Below are 17,912 nucleotides of genomic sequence, written 5' to 3'. Positions count from 1 at the left end.
TACATAATACTTGCCTAAAGCCCCAAAGTATTCCAGTGTGGTACTAGTAAGGTACATGTCAGTGCACTACTGTGCATTTTGTATTTCATGCAAAGGCAACACCACATCTCACCTAAGTTTCCTTCACAAATCAGCAGCAGCATGTGGAAATGAGTGCAATATTTTGTCAAGTCAGTCAGGTTTCTTGATTGCCATTGGTAACATGTAACCCAGTGCTACATGCTGCATAGCCGGGTAGTCGGTGACTAAACCGACTACCTTCACTGGCTCGCCAGTGGGGAGGGTGACTGTGACATCCTGCAGGACTAAAAACAATACCTGCTAAAGGGTGGATGAGCTCCTTTCGGGAACCAACGGCCATCCAGTAAGGAGATGGCGTCTCCGAAAAAACACCCATCCGGTGAAAGTGGTGCCCGGAACCATCTTACACTCTCCGTGTCAGGATTGCTGGTCTTACTTTCTGTCTCATTCAAACTAAAGCTACCGGGCCAGCTTTAATATCCCTTTCTTGCAAACAAATATCACACACTTTTCTTCCTCACTCATCTTCACTCCTCACTTTACATTATCTCTTTTATTTTTCTTTATTTAAGGCCTGGCCTCGATGAGGATTATTTAGTCCATGATTGGAGCCTTCAACATAAAAATAAATAAATAAAATAAAAACACATCACCAAAAAAAAAAAAACAAACAATTTCTCTTGACCTCATTTAAGCAAAAGAATGCATCAAAAAAAATCGATTTATAAAATATATTTGTCGTTTGTTCATTTTAGCTGCATGCCTTACCGAAGCTGAGACTGCTGTTTCCTCTCAGCAACCCTGCCTTCATCACCGGCCTCCAAACGGTCCTTAGCACGACCTTGGTCTGAGACAACAAAGAGCAAGCAAAGGCTTTGCAACACTTCCCGCCAATCATTTCCCAAACCTGTGAGGCAAACAAATAAGCATTTTTATTTGTTGTGTGTGTCAGTGGTTTTGTTGTTTTTTTCGGGTGGTTTGCCACACATGCATGACATGCGTTTAATGATATGGTCTTGATCCACGGCCGCTAGCTAGCTCACAGCAAAGACAGAGCTGAGTGCCCAAGCCTCTCCTGCCAGTATACAGCATCTGTATCACTAAGATTCCTCTCGTGCCTCCTCGCGGAAACGCATGGCAACGAGGCACCTTGCAGACCTAAGCTAATCTAAGGGGATCTCGGAGGAACCTCGACCCCCAGAGATGCAACATGCCGGCCCACCGGCGTGTTGACAAATCCTGGCATCCCATCGTCCTGGTCCCAGCTATGGGTCAAATAGCACTCACTGCCTTGTGAGTCAGGCTTCAGTAAGTCAAAGGCTAAAGGAGCCTAACCCCAACAGAAAAGTAACGGTGGAGTGAAGCCCCATGAGGCAGATGGTGTACTATATGGGCGGAGCCCGAGTCACGGTTGGGGGTGGTCGCGTGGTTGTGGCTTCATATGTCACGACTCGCCCACTGAGGACTTGTAGCACCAGTCGGCGTCAGGAGCAGCATGTGCTGTCATTAGCAGTGTCCTGTAGGTCGTGTGCCTGGAGAGTGCATCGAGTACGTAATAAAGCGGGAGCTACGGGCATCCGACGCCCACCCTCTCGCTCGAGGCAATAAAGCGGAGTTGTGTTACCCTCCGGCTCGTGTCTGCCTGCTTGCACCTCTACCACAACACCACAGATGGTGATCCCTTTCAGCAAGCACCTTCCGGCAACTCCTACAAACAGACAGGTTCCAGACGTAGGGACTTTTGTCTCTCCTCTGGATTTAGCCTGCAAGGTCAAGAAGGGGGCTTAGCTACAGGGCAAGTCTGAGCCCCCAAAATCTGTCTAGGTTATGCTGAAACACACACACACACACACACACACACACACACACACACACACACACACACACACACACACACACACACACACACACACACACACACACACACACACACACACACACACACACACACACACACACACACCAAAGTTGTCATCATGAAAACCAAATGGAGAAGACACGTCATCCTTACCTTGGCTATTGAGGGAATCAACACGTGTGATAGCAATTTACACGTGATAAGTCTAGCTCGATTGGTGTAGAGCAAAGGCGCCATGGGTTATCACCGATGCAAGACAGCACTGATCGATCGTAAGCTTCACACGCTTAACACTGACATTGTTGCTCTTCAGGAGACAAGATTGGTAGACACCAGATATATTCCAGATACCAACTACACCTTCTACTGGCATGGCAAGAGTGCAGAAGACCACCGTCAACATGGTGTCGGCTTTGCAGTCAGCAACAGAATAATGCAGTCAATTGACACACCTATGGGGGCATTTGAACGTCTTCTGTCTCTACGCCTGCCAACACATGGAGGCTTAATCACTATCATCTGTGCTTATACCCCAACTCTGCATACGAATCCTGAAGACAAAGATCACTTCTTTGACACTCTCCACTTCTCGAGCATGTCTCTCATCGAGGAAAGATTTACATTCTCAGCGATCTTAATGCTCGGGTCAGAACAGACATGGGCTCGTGGCCAACATGCCTCGGCCATCATGGTGTTGGTGAAATCAACGAAAATGGGTAACGGGTGTTGGAGCTCTGTGCCACCAACACTTTATTTCAAGGCAAATTTCGGCATAGTGTCCTGGCATCACCCAAGGTCGGGCCATTGGCACCAACTTCACCTCGTCATCACCAGGAGACGAGACTTGTCCACTCTTCACACACGTTCATATCATAGTGCAGATTGGTGATACTGACCACTCCCTTGTCATCGGCAAAGTGAAGATGCAGCCCTGGAAGCTTCACACCTCCAAGCAAAGAGGCTTGCCATGCATCAACATTCCTCGTAAAAAAAAATTATGACAAATGTAAGCAGTTTTTGGACACACTCCAACAGCCCCTACCTATTGAAGGCCTCACTGACAATGTTAATGAAGCCAAGAAGTCCCCAAGATCAGACATCTATGAGAGTGCAGTAATCACATTTCACAAACGAAGAGCTCACAGGAAAGATTGGTTGGAAACCTTTTCAGGAAAAATTGTTGCAAGTCATTGAAGCAAAGAACGCAGCTTACCTGATGCACAACATAAACCCAAATTCCCAAACCTTACATGACATGAAGGCTGTTATGAAAACAAATACTGGATCAATCTTTGTCAAGATATTCAGATGGCCTGTGACAACGGAAGCCTTCATGCCATGTATGATGGAATAAAAACAGCATTGGGTCATCACCACAAGTTGCTCCTCTGAAATCAGCAGATGGTAAGATACCAACAGGAGCAAGCAGATGGCTCGTTGGGTGGAACGTTATCTTGAACTGTACTCCCATGAAATGGTTAATTCCTCAGCCTGTGCTTGATGCTCTTCTTCAATTACCTGTCATGGATGAGCTATATGTGGAACCATCATCACGAGCTTGGGAAGGCAATTGATTTACTGGCAGGTAGAAAAATCACCTGGCAAGGATGGAATTTCAGCAGAATTGCTGAAGTACAGAAAGCCCCACCTGCTGCCTTACCCATATGACTTCCTCCTTTTCTGCTGGAGGGAACTTTTCCAAGGCAGGTGGAACTCTTTATCCTTGGTAGACAGTTCACCGAGGAGAAGGAAACTTTGATTGCAAATCCCCCTGCTGCCTTGGAGGGTATATCTCTGTAGACAAAGACTAGGCTCAAAGCTGATACTACGGTGACATCAGGAAGGGCATCCAACCGACCACAAAAATATTCCTCAAATATGCCTTTTGGTGAAACGGAGACCTGAGTTTGTGCTTCCCCATCTGGGCTAGTTGCCATGGTGATACTGGATAATGTTGCTGCATTGTCCAGAGGGTACAGGGTGTGTGTCATAATAGGTTGGCACTTACTGCCTGATTGTATCGGAGCCTGAACCCAGTCTTGGCATACGGGGAGGCTGCTCTATCAGCAGGTGAATAACATCCCATCTGCTTTAGTGCCACTCGCGTATGGATGGGTGTCCCTGAAGCGGGCTGGGGTGGATCACCCACGAGGCCACTGGACTGCTGGTGTTACAGCATCAGGTCATGTAAGTGCGCTGATGTCTGGGGTTGCTGTGGCATGTACCATGGAGGGTGGTTTTCATTCTCAAGTTCCCTCACTTTCCTCTTCTTTGAAATATATGACTGTACAAATTACAGATGGGAGCAAACCTCTCATGCATAAAGCACCCACTTGGCGTGACAAGATAGGTATTAGAGTTGCTCGTCTGATTGTTGGTACTGTGCATGGTAGAGTTGGTGAGAAAGTAGAAACTTTGAGCCACAGAAGAGTGGATTATGTTGTGTGCAAGAAACAAGGTGGATGGGTGGTGCAACGAGAATCGTTACAGGTAAAAATGATAGGTATAAATTATTTTGGATAGGTTGTGACTCTGGAACTGGTGGTGTTGGGGATTATGGTGGCTGAGAAGTGTGTGGAGAGGGTGTTGGAGGATAGGAGGGTAAATGCAAGAGTGATAGTCCGAAAGCTGTTGTTTGATAAGCGTATATTAATAGTATCAACATCCGCCCCACAGATAGGATTAAGTGAGGAGGAGTTTGGGGACACACTGGTGCATGTTGTTTCCACGATTAATGAGAGAGAAGTTGTTGTGATGGAAGGGGATTTGAATGGACATATGGGAGAGTTGACAGAAGGATATGAGGGTGTGCATGGTGGGTCAGGTTTCGGAGTTAGAAACACTGAAGGTGTAAGAATACTTGAGTTTGGGAACGCTTTAGATATTGTTGTCTGCAACACAATGCTTAAGAGGCCGAGTAGACTGATCAGTTACGAGTCAGGAGGTATAAAGAGCCAGATACTGTATATTACTTTCTAGTGAAGAGATTCGACAGGAAGTTGATTAAGGATGTGAAAATAATAGTTGAGGAAGAATGTGCCTTACAACATCGGCTGCGAGTGTGTGATGCAAACTTAAGTTGGAGTCTGGAAAAGAGGAAACTTTATGTCCCGAGAAGAATATGGAAACTTAGAGATCAGAATGTAAAGGAACATTTCTATAGGGAACTTCTGGAAATGAATCTTGGAAACCCTATGGTAGGAGAGGATGTAGAGAGTTGTTGGGACTCTTTAAAAGATGGGCTGCTGCGTGCTACTGAAAAGACATGGGGCTGGTCGAAGGGCCCAGCGAGACATGAGGCTACATGGTGGTGGAATAATGACGTGGATATGGCGATTCAAGAAAAAAAGAAAAAAAAAACATACAAGCTGACGAACATATCTTGCAAAAACTCCGTTTTGGCAAGATAGAAACTGTTTAGGATTTGGAAAAAGGGAAGGGATAAGGAGGAATACTTAGTGGCTAAACATAGGGCAAGAAGGGAAATTTACAAGGCTAAAAAATTAGTACAGGATTCACTTTCAGATGAGATAAATAATGCAGATAGTAGAGGGGAGATATTTAGTACAGCAAAGCAAATGATCAGTCAAAATAAGGATATCACAGGAGAACAATGTGTGAAGGATGATATGGGAAATGTACTGGTTGACCATTGGGAGATTAGAAATGCTTGGAGGAATTACTGCGAGCGCCTGCTAAATGAGGAGCTCCCTTTGAACAGGGACATTCTGGAGGCAGTACAGCCGGTGCAGGGTCCACCACCTGAAATAAAGAATGAATGGATGAAGAAAGCCATCGATGAAATGAAGAATGGTAAAGCCGTGAGCAGCACTGGTATTGTCGCACAGATTCTGAAGGCATCTCGTGATATTGGAGTGAATTTAATCACTAAATTGATAAATGCAATTAAAAGGGAGACATCTATCCCAGATGACTGGTTGAAGAGCGTAGCGGTGAATATTTATAAAGGGAAGGGGGATGCCTTAGTTCAGAGAAACTGTAAGGGTTTGAAGTTGTGGATCATGGGATGAAAGTGGTAGAGAGAGTCCTGGATAAATTGATAAGACAGTGTTAATACACATGAAATGCAATTTGGTTTCCTGCCAGGAAGGGGCACGATAGAGGCAATTGTTATAGTTAGGCAATTACAGGAAAAATATCTGGGGAAGAATAAACAACTGTACTTTACATTTGTGGATTTGGAGAATGCGTTCGATCGGGTGCCTCAAGAAGCGGTGCAATGGTCCATGAGAAAGTTACGTGTGGAGGATTGGTTAGTTAAGGTAGTCATGGCAATGTATGATTGCCCAAAAACCTCTGTGAGGGTAAATGGGGTGCAGAGTGAGGATTTTGAAGTGAAAGTGTGTGTTCATCACGGGTCAGTCTTGAGCCCAATCCTGTTCATTCTGGTTCTTGAGGTTATATCACAGGAATTTATAGGTGGCTGTCCTTGGGAACTCCTGAATGCTGATTACCTGGTGCTGATAACCAACAATGTGGAAGAGGTAATGGGCAAATATACAGTATGGAAGGAGGGCATGGAGGCCAGAGGACTGAAAGTGAATACAGGGAAAACGAAAGTATTGATTAGTGGTGTGGGGGGAGGAGTGTGGGAAAAAAAGAAAGAAGAGGGAGGTAGTCCTGTGCTCTCTGTTGAAAAGGTGTTGGTAACAATTCAATATTGTATAAATACTGCAGCTGTTGGTTGCACAGAGGTGTAGTGGCATCAGGAGTCGACTGCGGGTGGTTCCTCACTTCAAATGTGCTGTTTGTGCAGGTAAATAAGTGGCTCCAGTTCGAGCGGAAAGGTTAGTTTATGGGGGATATCTGTACATAAATACTTGGATGTACGTGTATGTAAATTCTGTCACCTTGGTGATATGATTGGTGCAGGAGATGGTTTAGAAGCAGCAGCGATTGCAATAATTATAAGTGGCTGGAGGAAGTTTTGGGAGTTGTTACCCCGATTGACATCAAGAGGAACCTCTCTGATTAAAGGGAAAACTCTGCAGCTTGTGTTGGAAGCGTGATGTTGTATGGCAGTGAAACATGGGTGATCAAAAAGGAGGATGAACGGAGGTGTGAACGAAATGAAATGAGAATGGTGAGGTGGATGTGTGATGTGACACTGAAGGATGGGAAACCAAACGAGGAATTAAGAGATAGGTTAGGTGTTGAAAGCATTAGTGAGATAATGCGTAGGGGTAGGTTGAGGTGGTTTGGACATGTGGAAAGGATGGGGGTGGGCAGTTGTGTGAAGAGGTGTATAAATATGAATGCGAATGGAAGGAGAGCTCGAGGCCGTCCGAGGAAAATATGGGATGTGTTGCCGAGAGATGATCTTAGAGTTAAAGGCCGAACAAGAGGGCTAGCAAGGGATCGTGCAGCCTCGAAAGCAGCCACGAGGTAAACCAAAGCTTACACGTGGAAGCATGGAAACGGCTGTAAGAAGATGACGACGATGAAAAGATCCATTCCACAAGATATGAGCGATGCAAATATAATCACATTGCACAAGAAGAAAGGCGATCGGGGAAACTGCAACAATTACCATGGCATCTCACTCCTCAGTGCTACTGGGAAGGTATTTGCCAGGATCATCCGAAAGAGACTCCAACAACTCGCTAACCGAGTGTATCCTGAGGCACAATGTGGTTTTCGAGCAGGCAGATCCACCGTGGACATGATCTTCTCCCTTACTATCAGCTTCAAAAGAGTGCAGGGAACAGAACACACCATGAGCACAATGGGTTTATACAAGATGTTAGAATGGATTGGCTGGAAACCCCCCACCCCCTCCCGCCACCCCCAAGCTTTAAGTCTCATCCATTACTTTCATGACAACATGCATGGCACAATACAGTTTGATAGTTCCACTTCAGAAAATTTTGAGATCAAAAATGCAGTGAAGCAACGCTGTGTCGTGACTGCAACTCTGTACGGTATTTTCTTCCCAGTACTTCTGAGCTACTCCTTCCCTGCAGACATGGAAGTAATCTACCTTCACACCAGGACAGATGGCCAGCTGTATCTTCTTATTCTTCTTCTTCTTCTTCTTCTTGCATATGGCAGCTTGGCTGCCAGGTAGCTACCATTTTGTTGGTGCACGACTATGCTGCTGATGCTGTGCCCTTCTACCAGTACACTGGTACTCATTTCGCCGACGTCGGAAGGATGACAGGCTGAGTCAATCCCCACCTGACGTTAATTCAGTGGCTAATGGGGCTTGAACTCAGGACCCGAAGATCCCAAGCCAGCCACCCTATCCACTAAGCTAACACCAGGCTGCAAGCTGTATAACCTGTCAAAATTCAGAGCAAAGACAAAAGTGCAGCATGTCCTGATCAGAGAACTTCTTTCTGCCGACGATGCTGCACTTGTCACCCACACAGAAGACCAGCTCCAGAAGCTAATCGATCATCTCTCCCATGCGTGCATGTTCTCTCATCATTGTCAAGAAAACCGTGGTGATGGGACAAGGTGTCACAACCCAGCACATGATTACACAAAACACTCTGCTGGAAGTAGTCAGCAAATTCAGTTATCTGAGGTCTATAGTAACTAATAACCTGTTTCTCAATGATAGACTGAATGTACGCATTGGGAAGGCAGCTACCACCTTTAGTCATCTGACAAAGAGGGCATGTAAGAACAGCAAGCTCGCCCTCAGAACCAAGATGCTGATCTACAAGGCATGCATCATTAGCACCTGACTATACAGCTGTGAAGCATGGACAACTTACAGCTGCCAAGAACAGAGACCTAACAATTTCCATCTTTGCTGTTTACGACGACGCATCCTTGGCATCACGTGGAAGGACAGATGCACAAATGCAGAAATCCTCTCTCAAGCAAATCTGCCAAGCATCCTTGCACTCATGAAGCAAAGACTAATTTGATGGTTTGGGCATGTGCACAGGATGGAAGCTGGACATATCCCAAAGGACACCCTTTATGGGGAGATAGCCGGGGCCAAAAGACCAAAAGGGCACTTGAAGCTGAGGTGTAAGGATGTTTGTAAGTGGGATATGAAAGCCCTATACATCAATTTCGACACGTGGCAAAATGGAGCCAACTCCAGAGACACGTGGCGACATTAATTATTGGCTGGGATAAGCCATCACGATGACCAGTGGCTGGAGCAGCTGCATGACAGACGCCGTCACCGCAAACATCATCCCACAACTACAGGAGGCGATAAGCACACTAACTTCTTCAGATGTGGCACCTATGGTAGACTCTGGCACTCCCAAATCAGCCTGTACAGTCACCAACAGAAGTGTAATACATGCCTGACCGCACCAAGAAGTGCTGCATATCCACCATCTTACGCAGATGGACGGATGCCATTGTGTGTCCATTTGTAATACACAATTCAAGTACTCTTAATATGATGTGTCCCGAAAATTATCTGTTGCAGGTTTTCTTAATTTGGCATTGAGAGCTATTGATATGGTTGAGCTGGCAGGATGGCCTCGAAGCACACACACTCGTCTCGAAGCGGTCTAGTCTGGGTTTGAATCCTGACCCAGCTAGAAACTGTCATCCCAGTGTTTCACAGGCAGGGTGGCTCATCAATGTGTGCCGTCCCTCGGACTGGCGTTAAACTGGGCGTCCTGTCTGCCAGAATTAGTTGGTGGACGTTAAAGATCGCATGGTGTCCTTCGTGAAGAGCAAGCACGCTATCGCCGGCACCGTAGAACAAATTCCAAATTCCTACTTTAACCTACAGAGGGAATTGCATCAACGGCACAGCCATGCCCTCAGCCAATTATGCTACCCCACAGCCTAATACTGCATACAAAAGAAGAAGAACATTAATTTGGTTGATGCATTGTTTATAACAAGTCACACAAACAAACTGGTCACTTCCCCCCCCCCCCCAAGCTCCCCACTGAAACCTTAGATCATGCTGGTCAATTGTTCTGACCTGCTGAATTGGAGAACATAATGATGAATATGCAACCAATTCTGGCTTGATCAGTGGCGATTAAAACTTCACCTGGCTTGGCTACTTATCCAGAAAAACAAATCGACATGCCGTAAAAAAACAAACAAAAAAAGATGTTTGGCCTTTGTTGTTGAACTCGAGGGAGCTTTTAAAAGTTGTACTAAGGCGAACAAAGAATGCCCACTTAATGAAAAAAAATCAAGTTTTTAAGCATGCCTGGATGTAATAATTTAGAAATAAATAAATAAATAAACGAATAAATAAATGAATAAATAAATTTGTTCTCCATTTTACAGCAATTCTCCAAAAGAATTACTCGATATCTGCTGGAGCATTTTCAGGAAACTCTACAGTGGAACGGGGATGGATTAAATAAGAGAGAAAAAGCACCGTTTTGAAACTTTTTTGTCTGTGAATGAGAAGGATATCTCAAAAAAATTATTGACGGATTCGGATGACACTCGATGGACATGTCTGTGTGCAACAAGGACGAGTCGATTCGATTTTGGTGAAGATCCAGTTCCTGATCCAGCCTAATAGTGGGATGCAAAACAAAGTGTTCAGCCTGGTGGAGGTATGCGGTCCACCGAGTCCACATTCGGACCGCATGGTTTTATTCATTCCTACATCTCTTGAAGAACTTTCATCATCACAAGCAAGCAGAGGAGGACAATTTTGCTTTTGAGAACACAGTTTGTCGGCAGCACACCTAAAAGCACATTTGCCTCGACATTCCTGCCGACGAATGATCACGGCCCAATGTACAAAGCTTACCCACCAGGGCATTGTTGCACTTCATTGGTCTGGAGTTTGGAGTCAGGGGTCACCGTGAGCTTCACCTTCAGCGTTTTGCTGTTATTGGTGTTGTTGTTCACAGACGTATCCACCACCTCATAAATAGTGCTCATGAGACTCCCGATATCCTGCAGGAAAATGAAGCATCAATGAGTAATTGTGAGCAATACTATTACAGCAAAAGAACATGTGATCTGAGAGTTAACATTTTAAAATCAATCATCATCATCATCATCATCATCATCATCAACAACATGTACCATTCCTAATGGAGAGCGCTCGTGTGACCGAAGTGGTTCCTAAGCTACAATCCCAGATTGGTCGCCACTTCTACTCGGGAGATTGGGGCAGGAATTTGTAATTTGTTCAGGGTGACGGCGAAAGCTCGCCTACTCTTCACGAAGGACACCGAGAGATCTTTAATGGCCACTAACTAAGATGGGAAGCGCAGTTTAACATGCATCTGGGGGACGGCACACACAATGATGAATCACCCTGCCTGTGAAACACGAGGATAAATTTATAGCTGGGTCGGGATTTAAACCCAGTATCGGCAGCTTGGAGACAAGTGTGCGTACCTCGAGACGATCCTTCCAGCCATTAAAATCCATGCAGATTTGAAATTTCAATAACCAGTTCTGCTTAAAGAAAGCAACCACAGAATCACCATCATGGTGGAGTCATTATGCCAGCTATCCAGTGCCCCTTCAGATATGTTCTCATCATTATCTCAGAGACGTCAAGGTGTAATTTAGATTTAAATGAAAATAGATATTCTATCACTGTCATTTGATATAATTATCACAAATTTGTGTGAGTTTAAATGGTAATAGCAGTATTCAGAACAATTATGATGGAATAGAAGTTGCCAATGGCATGACATCACTAAAGTGGTGGCTTGAGAAAGTGAGTGTAAGGGGAAGAGGCGAGACCTCATGCTTTGGCTTGTGCAGGAGCTCAAACAACATACCATATTCTACTCCTGTTCAGTTTAAGAATTCTGTCTCATTATATATAGAATATATATTTTTTTATCCCAGTGATATGAAAACTATATAATGGATGATATTTTGTGAAATTGCGTTTTGGCTAAAAAAAAAAAATTAACTTCCGGACAATTTTATAACGTCTCTTCCATTCTCATATTGGGCAACGATAAAGTTTCATGCATTTCCTTTTGAAGTACGAGCAAAACGATTCCCCCTCCCCCCCCTCCCACCAATCTGAACAATTTATTCTCAAGATGTTTGCCCTCAACTGGACTCCCTACAAAATCTCACCTCTCGAGTGATCTTCCCACTGTTATCAAAGTCATACAGAGTGAACGTCCATTCCTGTCTGTTGTCATCGCGCATAGAGATATCGCATTCCACCTCCTGGCAGAACAACAGGCAACGGTAGCAGTTCGGACAGAGCGAAAAGTGCATTTTTTTTTTTTTAAACGAGGAAAATCCATTGCTAATGGCAAGAACAAGCAAGCCACCAACAAAGTAAACCTTTGCAGTTGTTTAGGAGTGCAGGCACACAACTCTGAAGACCACAGCACAGTTGTTTCTCATGACTCTGAGCAGAGCTGAAGCAATTGAATGGATCCAAGGATTGAGTCCCTGACTGGTTTCCATATCACAGAACATTCATGCTTTCCTCTCGGTGACAACGGCTCCCGTCGAACTGACGTTTTGATGATGCAATTTATTTTAAAATTATTTTCCTCCTCCAACAAAAAATATTTTCCTTCCTTCTGCAATTTATAATTATTTTTCCTTAGCCTCTGGGTTATGCTTTAAGACACTGCACTTCCAGACACGTTTTATCTACTTGTTTATTTTTGCACATCGGCATGCGTTTGCTTCGGCTGTGCTTTAGGTACAACAATATCGCCTCACTGTCACTCTGGCTGGGTCTTCATCGCGGTGAAAACGTTGGCGATTCGTGTTAAAATGTGGGGCTTTGGGAAGTTTTGCACGCCAATCAAATCAAACTCACGTGAAATGCCACTCGAGCAGAAGAGCCGTGTTTAACTTCCTTTCTGCTGCTGGCCCCGTCTTTTCCCCTCCCGTAATCCAGCGGCACTTTTTCAGGGGAAATTGGAGCTGCAGACCCATCATGCAGAAGTACAGCAAATTAAGCATCGTGAGGTTGCTTTTCAGGTCATTCCGCAACAGTTTTAGTTGGGGAAAGTCCATCAGAATTTCCTTACAATCACACATCAACACTCAGGAATAACACGTTTACTTCCTTTTGTGACAAAAAAAATCAAACGACGTCGTTGTATTAATCACAGTTCTGTATCCTCGATGAAAGGCTTAAAGCAAGATGAACACATAAAAGTAAGGAAAACTTTTTTTTTTTCGAGCAAAAATAACAAAATCACCATCATTCTGGAAATTCTCTCATCAAGGAATCCATGTATTGCTTTGTGTTTCTATCATCAATCACACTCATACTCTCACAGTTGAGAAAAAAGCAAACTCCGAAGCCAAACTACAATTGTGATGGGACCGACACCTTTCGTGCCAGTTGGCTGCTCAATTTAGAACGACTTTTTTCAGACGCCGATCAGTCAACAATGGCTCGTGTTCCACACCATTGTGCTTATTTTGGAAAGAGCAGTGCCAGAAGTCATTATAAAAAAAAAGCACAAAAATACAATCACATCAAAGCTGTGATCTTAGGTTTCACAGCCTGTATGAAAGAGCCAAGCGGCACAGCGTGCAGGAAAACTGTTTTGTGAATTTTCTGTGTTTGGGCATCATTGCCAGCAGTTTGGTCAAATTCACTCAAGCTCTCACCTTCTAAAGCATACTCGGAAAAGCCGTCTTTCTTTGCTTCGTAATATGGAAAGTCCTGGCAAGGAAAGAGAGTGAAAGTCATGATTTACACAGTAAATGGTCCAGCTCACAATCTGTACCGAAAGCGATCATCTCTCACGACGGTACCTTTGATGGTCTGCATGCAAGTTGCCAAAGCGGTGAAAAAAGTGTGTTTAACATCATTTGTTTTCCTTAATGTTCCATGCTTGATCTTTAAACAAAAAAAATGTGTTGATACAAGTTTTTATTTTTTGACGTTTAAGGGAAAGCTTTGACGGCTTTTCAATTGCGATCTTTCTTCCGTACACATTTCATTTACGATGTGAATGGCGCAAGCTTGAAAGCCATATTTTGTGCATTTTTATACCCCCTTCCTGTTCATGTAATCTACATCTGAGCACTAAACTGAGCCTTCACCTGAAAGATAAAATGCTGCCGACTTCTGTGTCCGTTTCTCTGCCCCTCCTGAACTTCAAAGTACAAACAATAGCCCGTGTGATTCACTTATCCATCACAAAACTTTTTTTCTTCCCTCCTCCTTACTCCCTCCCCCTCCTTCGAATCGAACATCCAACCCATTCCTTGTGCCCTTACCACGCCCTTACCCACAACGGAAACACTCCGGGGGCTCAAAATGTACAGCTGTTCACAGGGTTACGACCCATGACTCCCTCACTCACAATAACAAAACCTTCCTTTGATCTTCAAATGCCATTTGGGAGAGTGTGGAGCAGAGGGCTGTGACAAAGCCCCCACATGTTTTACCACAAAAGGCAGAGGCGGAATATAAGGTCCTAAGCTTTCATTCAAATCTCCATGGTGACAAGTCCTGGTTATTAAGAAATGCAAGTGCAGGCTTTACGAAAAGCCACACTTTTATTGCCACCCAGAACCAAACCTTTTGCAAATGGCATTTCTGTACAAAAGATGCTTCTATCCCCATTCATCATATAACCACAAAGAAAGAACAAAGAGAAGATGGCACAACTAATTTCATGAAAGGTAAAAATTCTGCACTGTAATTCCATCGCAGAGGCAACAGCAAAGTGGAAGGAAGAGTTGCTAAGAAAGACATTGAAGAATGGTCATGAGGTTCCTGCTTCCTGGAGTTCATTCAGTCCTAAAGTTTCATGGGATTACTTCCATATATACAGGCAATGCTGGCTCATTCTCAAATCTTCTTTTTTGGAAGAAAAAAAGTTTCTCTCAATCATCATTTTCTAACTGGAGTTTGTAAATAAGGCATAAACAGATGTTACGTACATAACCTATACTTTTCAAATTAATTTTAGATCATTAATTTTGAGTTTAAAAAAAAAAGAAGAAACAAATTGTTTTCTCATATTCAAAAAGAATGAATTTTAACCCAATTATAAAGCATGAGAGTCTGAAAAAAAAGGTGCAATGTACAAAAATGCCAACAGAAAACACAAATTAAAGATTTATTGTTTGATGCATGAAATATCAATGGAACTTACTGTTTCTAAATGACATAAATTTAGTTTTAAAATTTTTAATTATTCATAACTAAGGCTCGCAGCGGAGCTGCCACACACATCTCACACACATTGACAAACAGATAAATACAAGAGACAAAACATAGGACTAATACACGAGACAAACACAGCCAGTGAGCTTGGGAGAAGTTCCGTCACTTCCCGGGGCACTCTGGGTACCAGTGATGCCACAACAATGGTGCCGCATTCCTCACCACACACAGCGGGGCATTTCCTCAAGAGGAATTTCTTCCTTCCCAGAATGCCAACCTATGGGGATTGTCCGTGCTCCTATCCTTTCACATGCTGAACGTCAAATATAAATAAATTTCGCTTTATGCCAATCAGTTCCTTTCCTCCTACACAATTCCCCTCCCATTCACCGCCAATGAAAAACGTATCAATAACAATAATAACTCGAAGGGCACTCGGGAGAGCGCATCCCTTCACCACACAATGCCTGATCCATGAGAACATATCGGCCCCAATACATTTTTTAAATATTGTGCTATGTATCGTTTTTGGCCCTATCTCTCAATGGTGAAGAATCACTTTGAAAAATTATATTATCAAATCCGGATTCGAATCTTCACCAAAACTGAATAAATTCTTCCTTGTCAAACACCCAACCTGCCAACCAAATTTCATCCGGATCCATCGACAACTTTTTGAGATATCCTGCACACAGACAGATAGACAGACAAACAGAGATGGAGTGAAAACGACCTCCTTCACCTCCGGTGGCAGAGGTAATTCATTATTTTGCCTGAAATATGAACAATTATGGTAAAAGAGTGAACAAGTAATGACCTGTTTGTGTGGACACACATGAATCATCCTAGATATGTACATCAAGAAGTGTGTGTGTGTGTGTGTGTGTGTGTGTGTGTGTGTGTGTGTGTGTGTGTGTGTGTGTGTGTGTGTGTGTGTGTGTGTGTGTGTGTGTGTCTTCTATGCACTCCTGAACTGCTGGACAGAACGAGTTGAAAGCTGGTTTTTAAACTCCAGGTGTGCACAGGTAAGTTTTAGGTGGTAAAAAAAAAAAAAATTCAGTCCCAGGGGCTTAAGGTCAGGGGAGCACTCCAATTCTCTCTGTACATCACTGAAAGGTTGATAACTGAGAGTGGGAATTCTCTGTGATCTCTTTGGATGAATAAACAGATGAATTGTTGAAAAGTTAAATATAACATTAAAATGAATAGACAGAAGAATATTTAAATTATTTTATGGTTCGTCAACAATATAATTGGATGTGATCCGATACTCAAAAGAAAGATTCCAAAAAGATGACTTCTTAAAGAGCTTCTACAAACATAGGAATGCTGGACACAAGTCCATCTGTTAATGTGGAAGATGCTTTGAAGGAAATGGTTCTCATGGGCCAGCGAATGTCTGCTTAATAAAACAAAACCCCTTTGATCATACACATTAAGCACTCCATGTTTTCTCTCTTGTCTTTTGCCATATATTTTTGGAATACAATTTGTAGCAGCACCAGAAAACCTTTTGTGCATGCCATTTTATATGCAACGTTTTGTTATTTGCTTGTTTATTTCCCACAAGCTTATTCTACAACGATCGGTTTCATTTGGAAATAAAATAAGGAATTGCAAACAAACCGTGGGACTTTGTGCCATCAACAAAGCCAGCAATTGGCTGTTGTACATTTGAACAACAACACTGCATGAAACAGATGAGAACCAGCATCAATATTCAGTTTTACCAGATTTACTTTGTTGGAGAAAAAAAAAAAAAGCCCACAAAATAAATAAATTAGGCAACTACTTTGTGCTTGCAAATTTTCTTATTATTTAGTGGTTTTACAATGTGCATGTCGCTCAACCAAAGACCCACAAAGCACAGGCAAACATTACCGACTACGTTCTGTTTTTTTTGACTACACACTGCACAGGTGTGTCTACTGGCACTGTGCTCAACAACAGTCCATTCCAGGCCAAAACGATTATTCAGTTTCAAAATTCTGGAACAAGCCTTGCTTTGCAGCTGGAATCTACTTGCCAATAGGTCAAGGATAAGAATCTCTTCAGAATTGCAAGCTACATCACAGAACTTTCCTGCAACATTAGAACTCGAGGCAGGACCATCATATGGACAAACATTTGAACTACAATGTAAAAAAAATTCCAACTTTTAAATACAAGAAGCATCTTCATATGATTGAAATTTTTTTTTTTGAGTTATAAACATGAGATTGGAACTGAAGAAAGCAAAGCTTCTTATTATTTAATATTTTCGCAAATTTATGAAACCTTGAAGTCATCTGAAATTTGTATCAAGCATGCTCGGAAAAAATGCCATCATGGTCGTTCAATTCAGATACACCAGTGAGGATCAAGAGAAAAAGCAGTAAATAGTGAAACAATTCTTCTTGGTAGAGCGCATACTTCCACCACACAATGCCCGATCCAGTAATTTCTGAGATATCATGCTATGTTTGGCCCCATCTGTAAATGGTGAAGAATCACTTTAAAAACTGAAACATTCTCGTATCTGGATCCGGATCCAGATCTTCCCCAACATCTTATCAATTCTTCCTTGTCAGACATCCAACCTGTCCACCAAGCTTCGTCCAAATGCATCTATAACTTTTTGAGATATCCTGTTCACAATCAAAGAAACAACAAACAGAAAGACAAACAAATGGGTGAATATGGTACATAACCTCCATCCACCTTCGGTAACAGGGTAACAATTGATCTCAAGCACAACAGATTCATCCTACAGAAAGAAAGAAAAAAAAAGTGTGCCAAATAGTGCAATGTGTGGTACTCTAACATACCACTGCATCATGGATACCATGGAACCAATTTTGTTTAGTTTTTAATTTCTCATTCAACTTGGCTCTTTGTTTACCAATTATAACAGAAGACCAATGGTTGATGTTTTATTCCCATAATAATGATTCAAACGATTGAATATTTCATTCAGAAAAGGAAAAGAAATATCCAGGTTATCGA

The 17,912-nt window shown here is 43.0% G+C and overlaps 1 protein-coding gene across 2 annotated transcripts in view; it reads right to left on the bottom strand.

Annotated features, from left to right (window-relative positions):
* Positions 1-17,912, bottom strand: part of NKD2 (NKD inhibitor of Wnt signaling pathway 2) — a 95,378-nt gene that overhangs the window by 10,929 nt on the left and 66,537 nt on the right. The window contains exons 4-8 of one of the 2 annotated variants that reach the window (XM_085893712.1): positions 13,418-13,472; positions 12,612-12,718; positions 11,906-12,001; positions 10,609-10,753; positions 790-868 (exon numbers count right to left, since the gene is read on the bottom strand). In XM_085893712.1, coding sequence (XP_085749838.1) covers positions 790-868; positions 10,609-10,753; positions 11,906-12,001; positions 12,612-12,718; positions 13,418-13,472 — 482 coding nt within the window. The remainder of the gene's footprint in view (positions 1-789; positions 869-10,608; positions 10,754-11,905; positions 12,002-12,611; positions 12,719-13,417; positions 13,473-17,912) is intronic. The other variant, XM_085893713.1, reaches the window with a different exon arrangement.

This window comes from Eptatretus burgeri, chromosome 8, assembly GCF_056783735.1.
Source record: "Eptatretus burgeri isolate ZD-2024b chromosome 8, Ebu_testis_v1, whole genome shotgun sequence".
In the NCBI taxonomy this organism is placed as follows: Eukaryota; Metazoa; Chordata; class Myxini; order Myxiniformes; family Myxinidae; genus Eptatretus; species Eptatretus burgeri.
The sequence above is the reverse complement of the archived record's forward strand: the minus strand, read 5'-3'. Positions and strand labels throughout refer to the sequence as shown.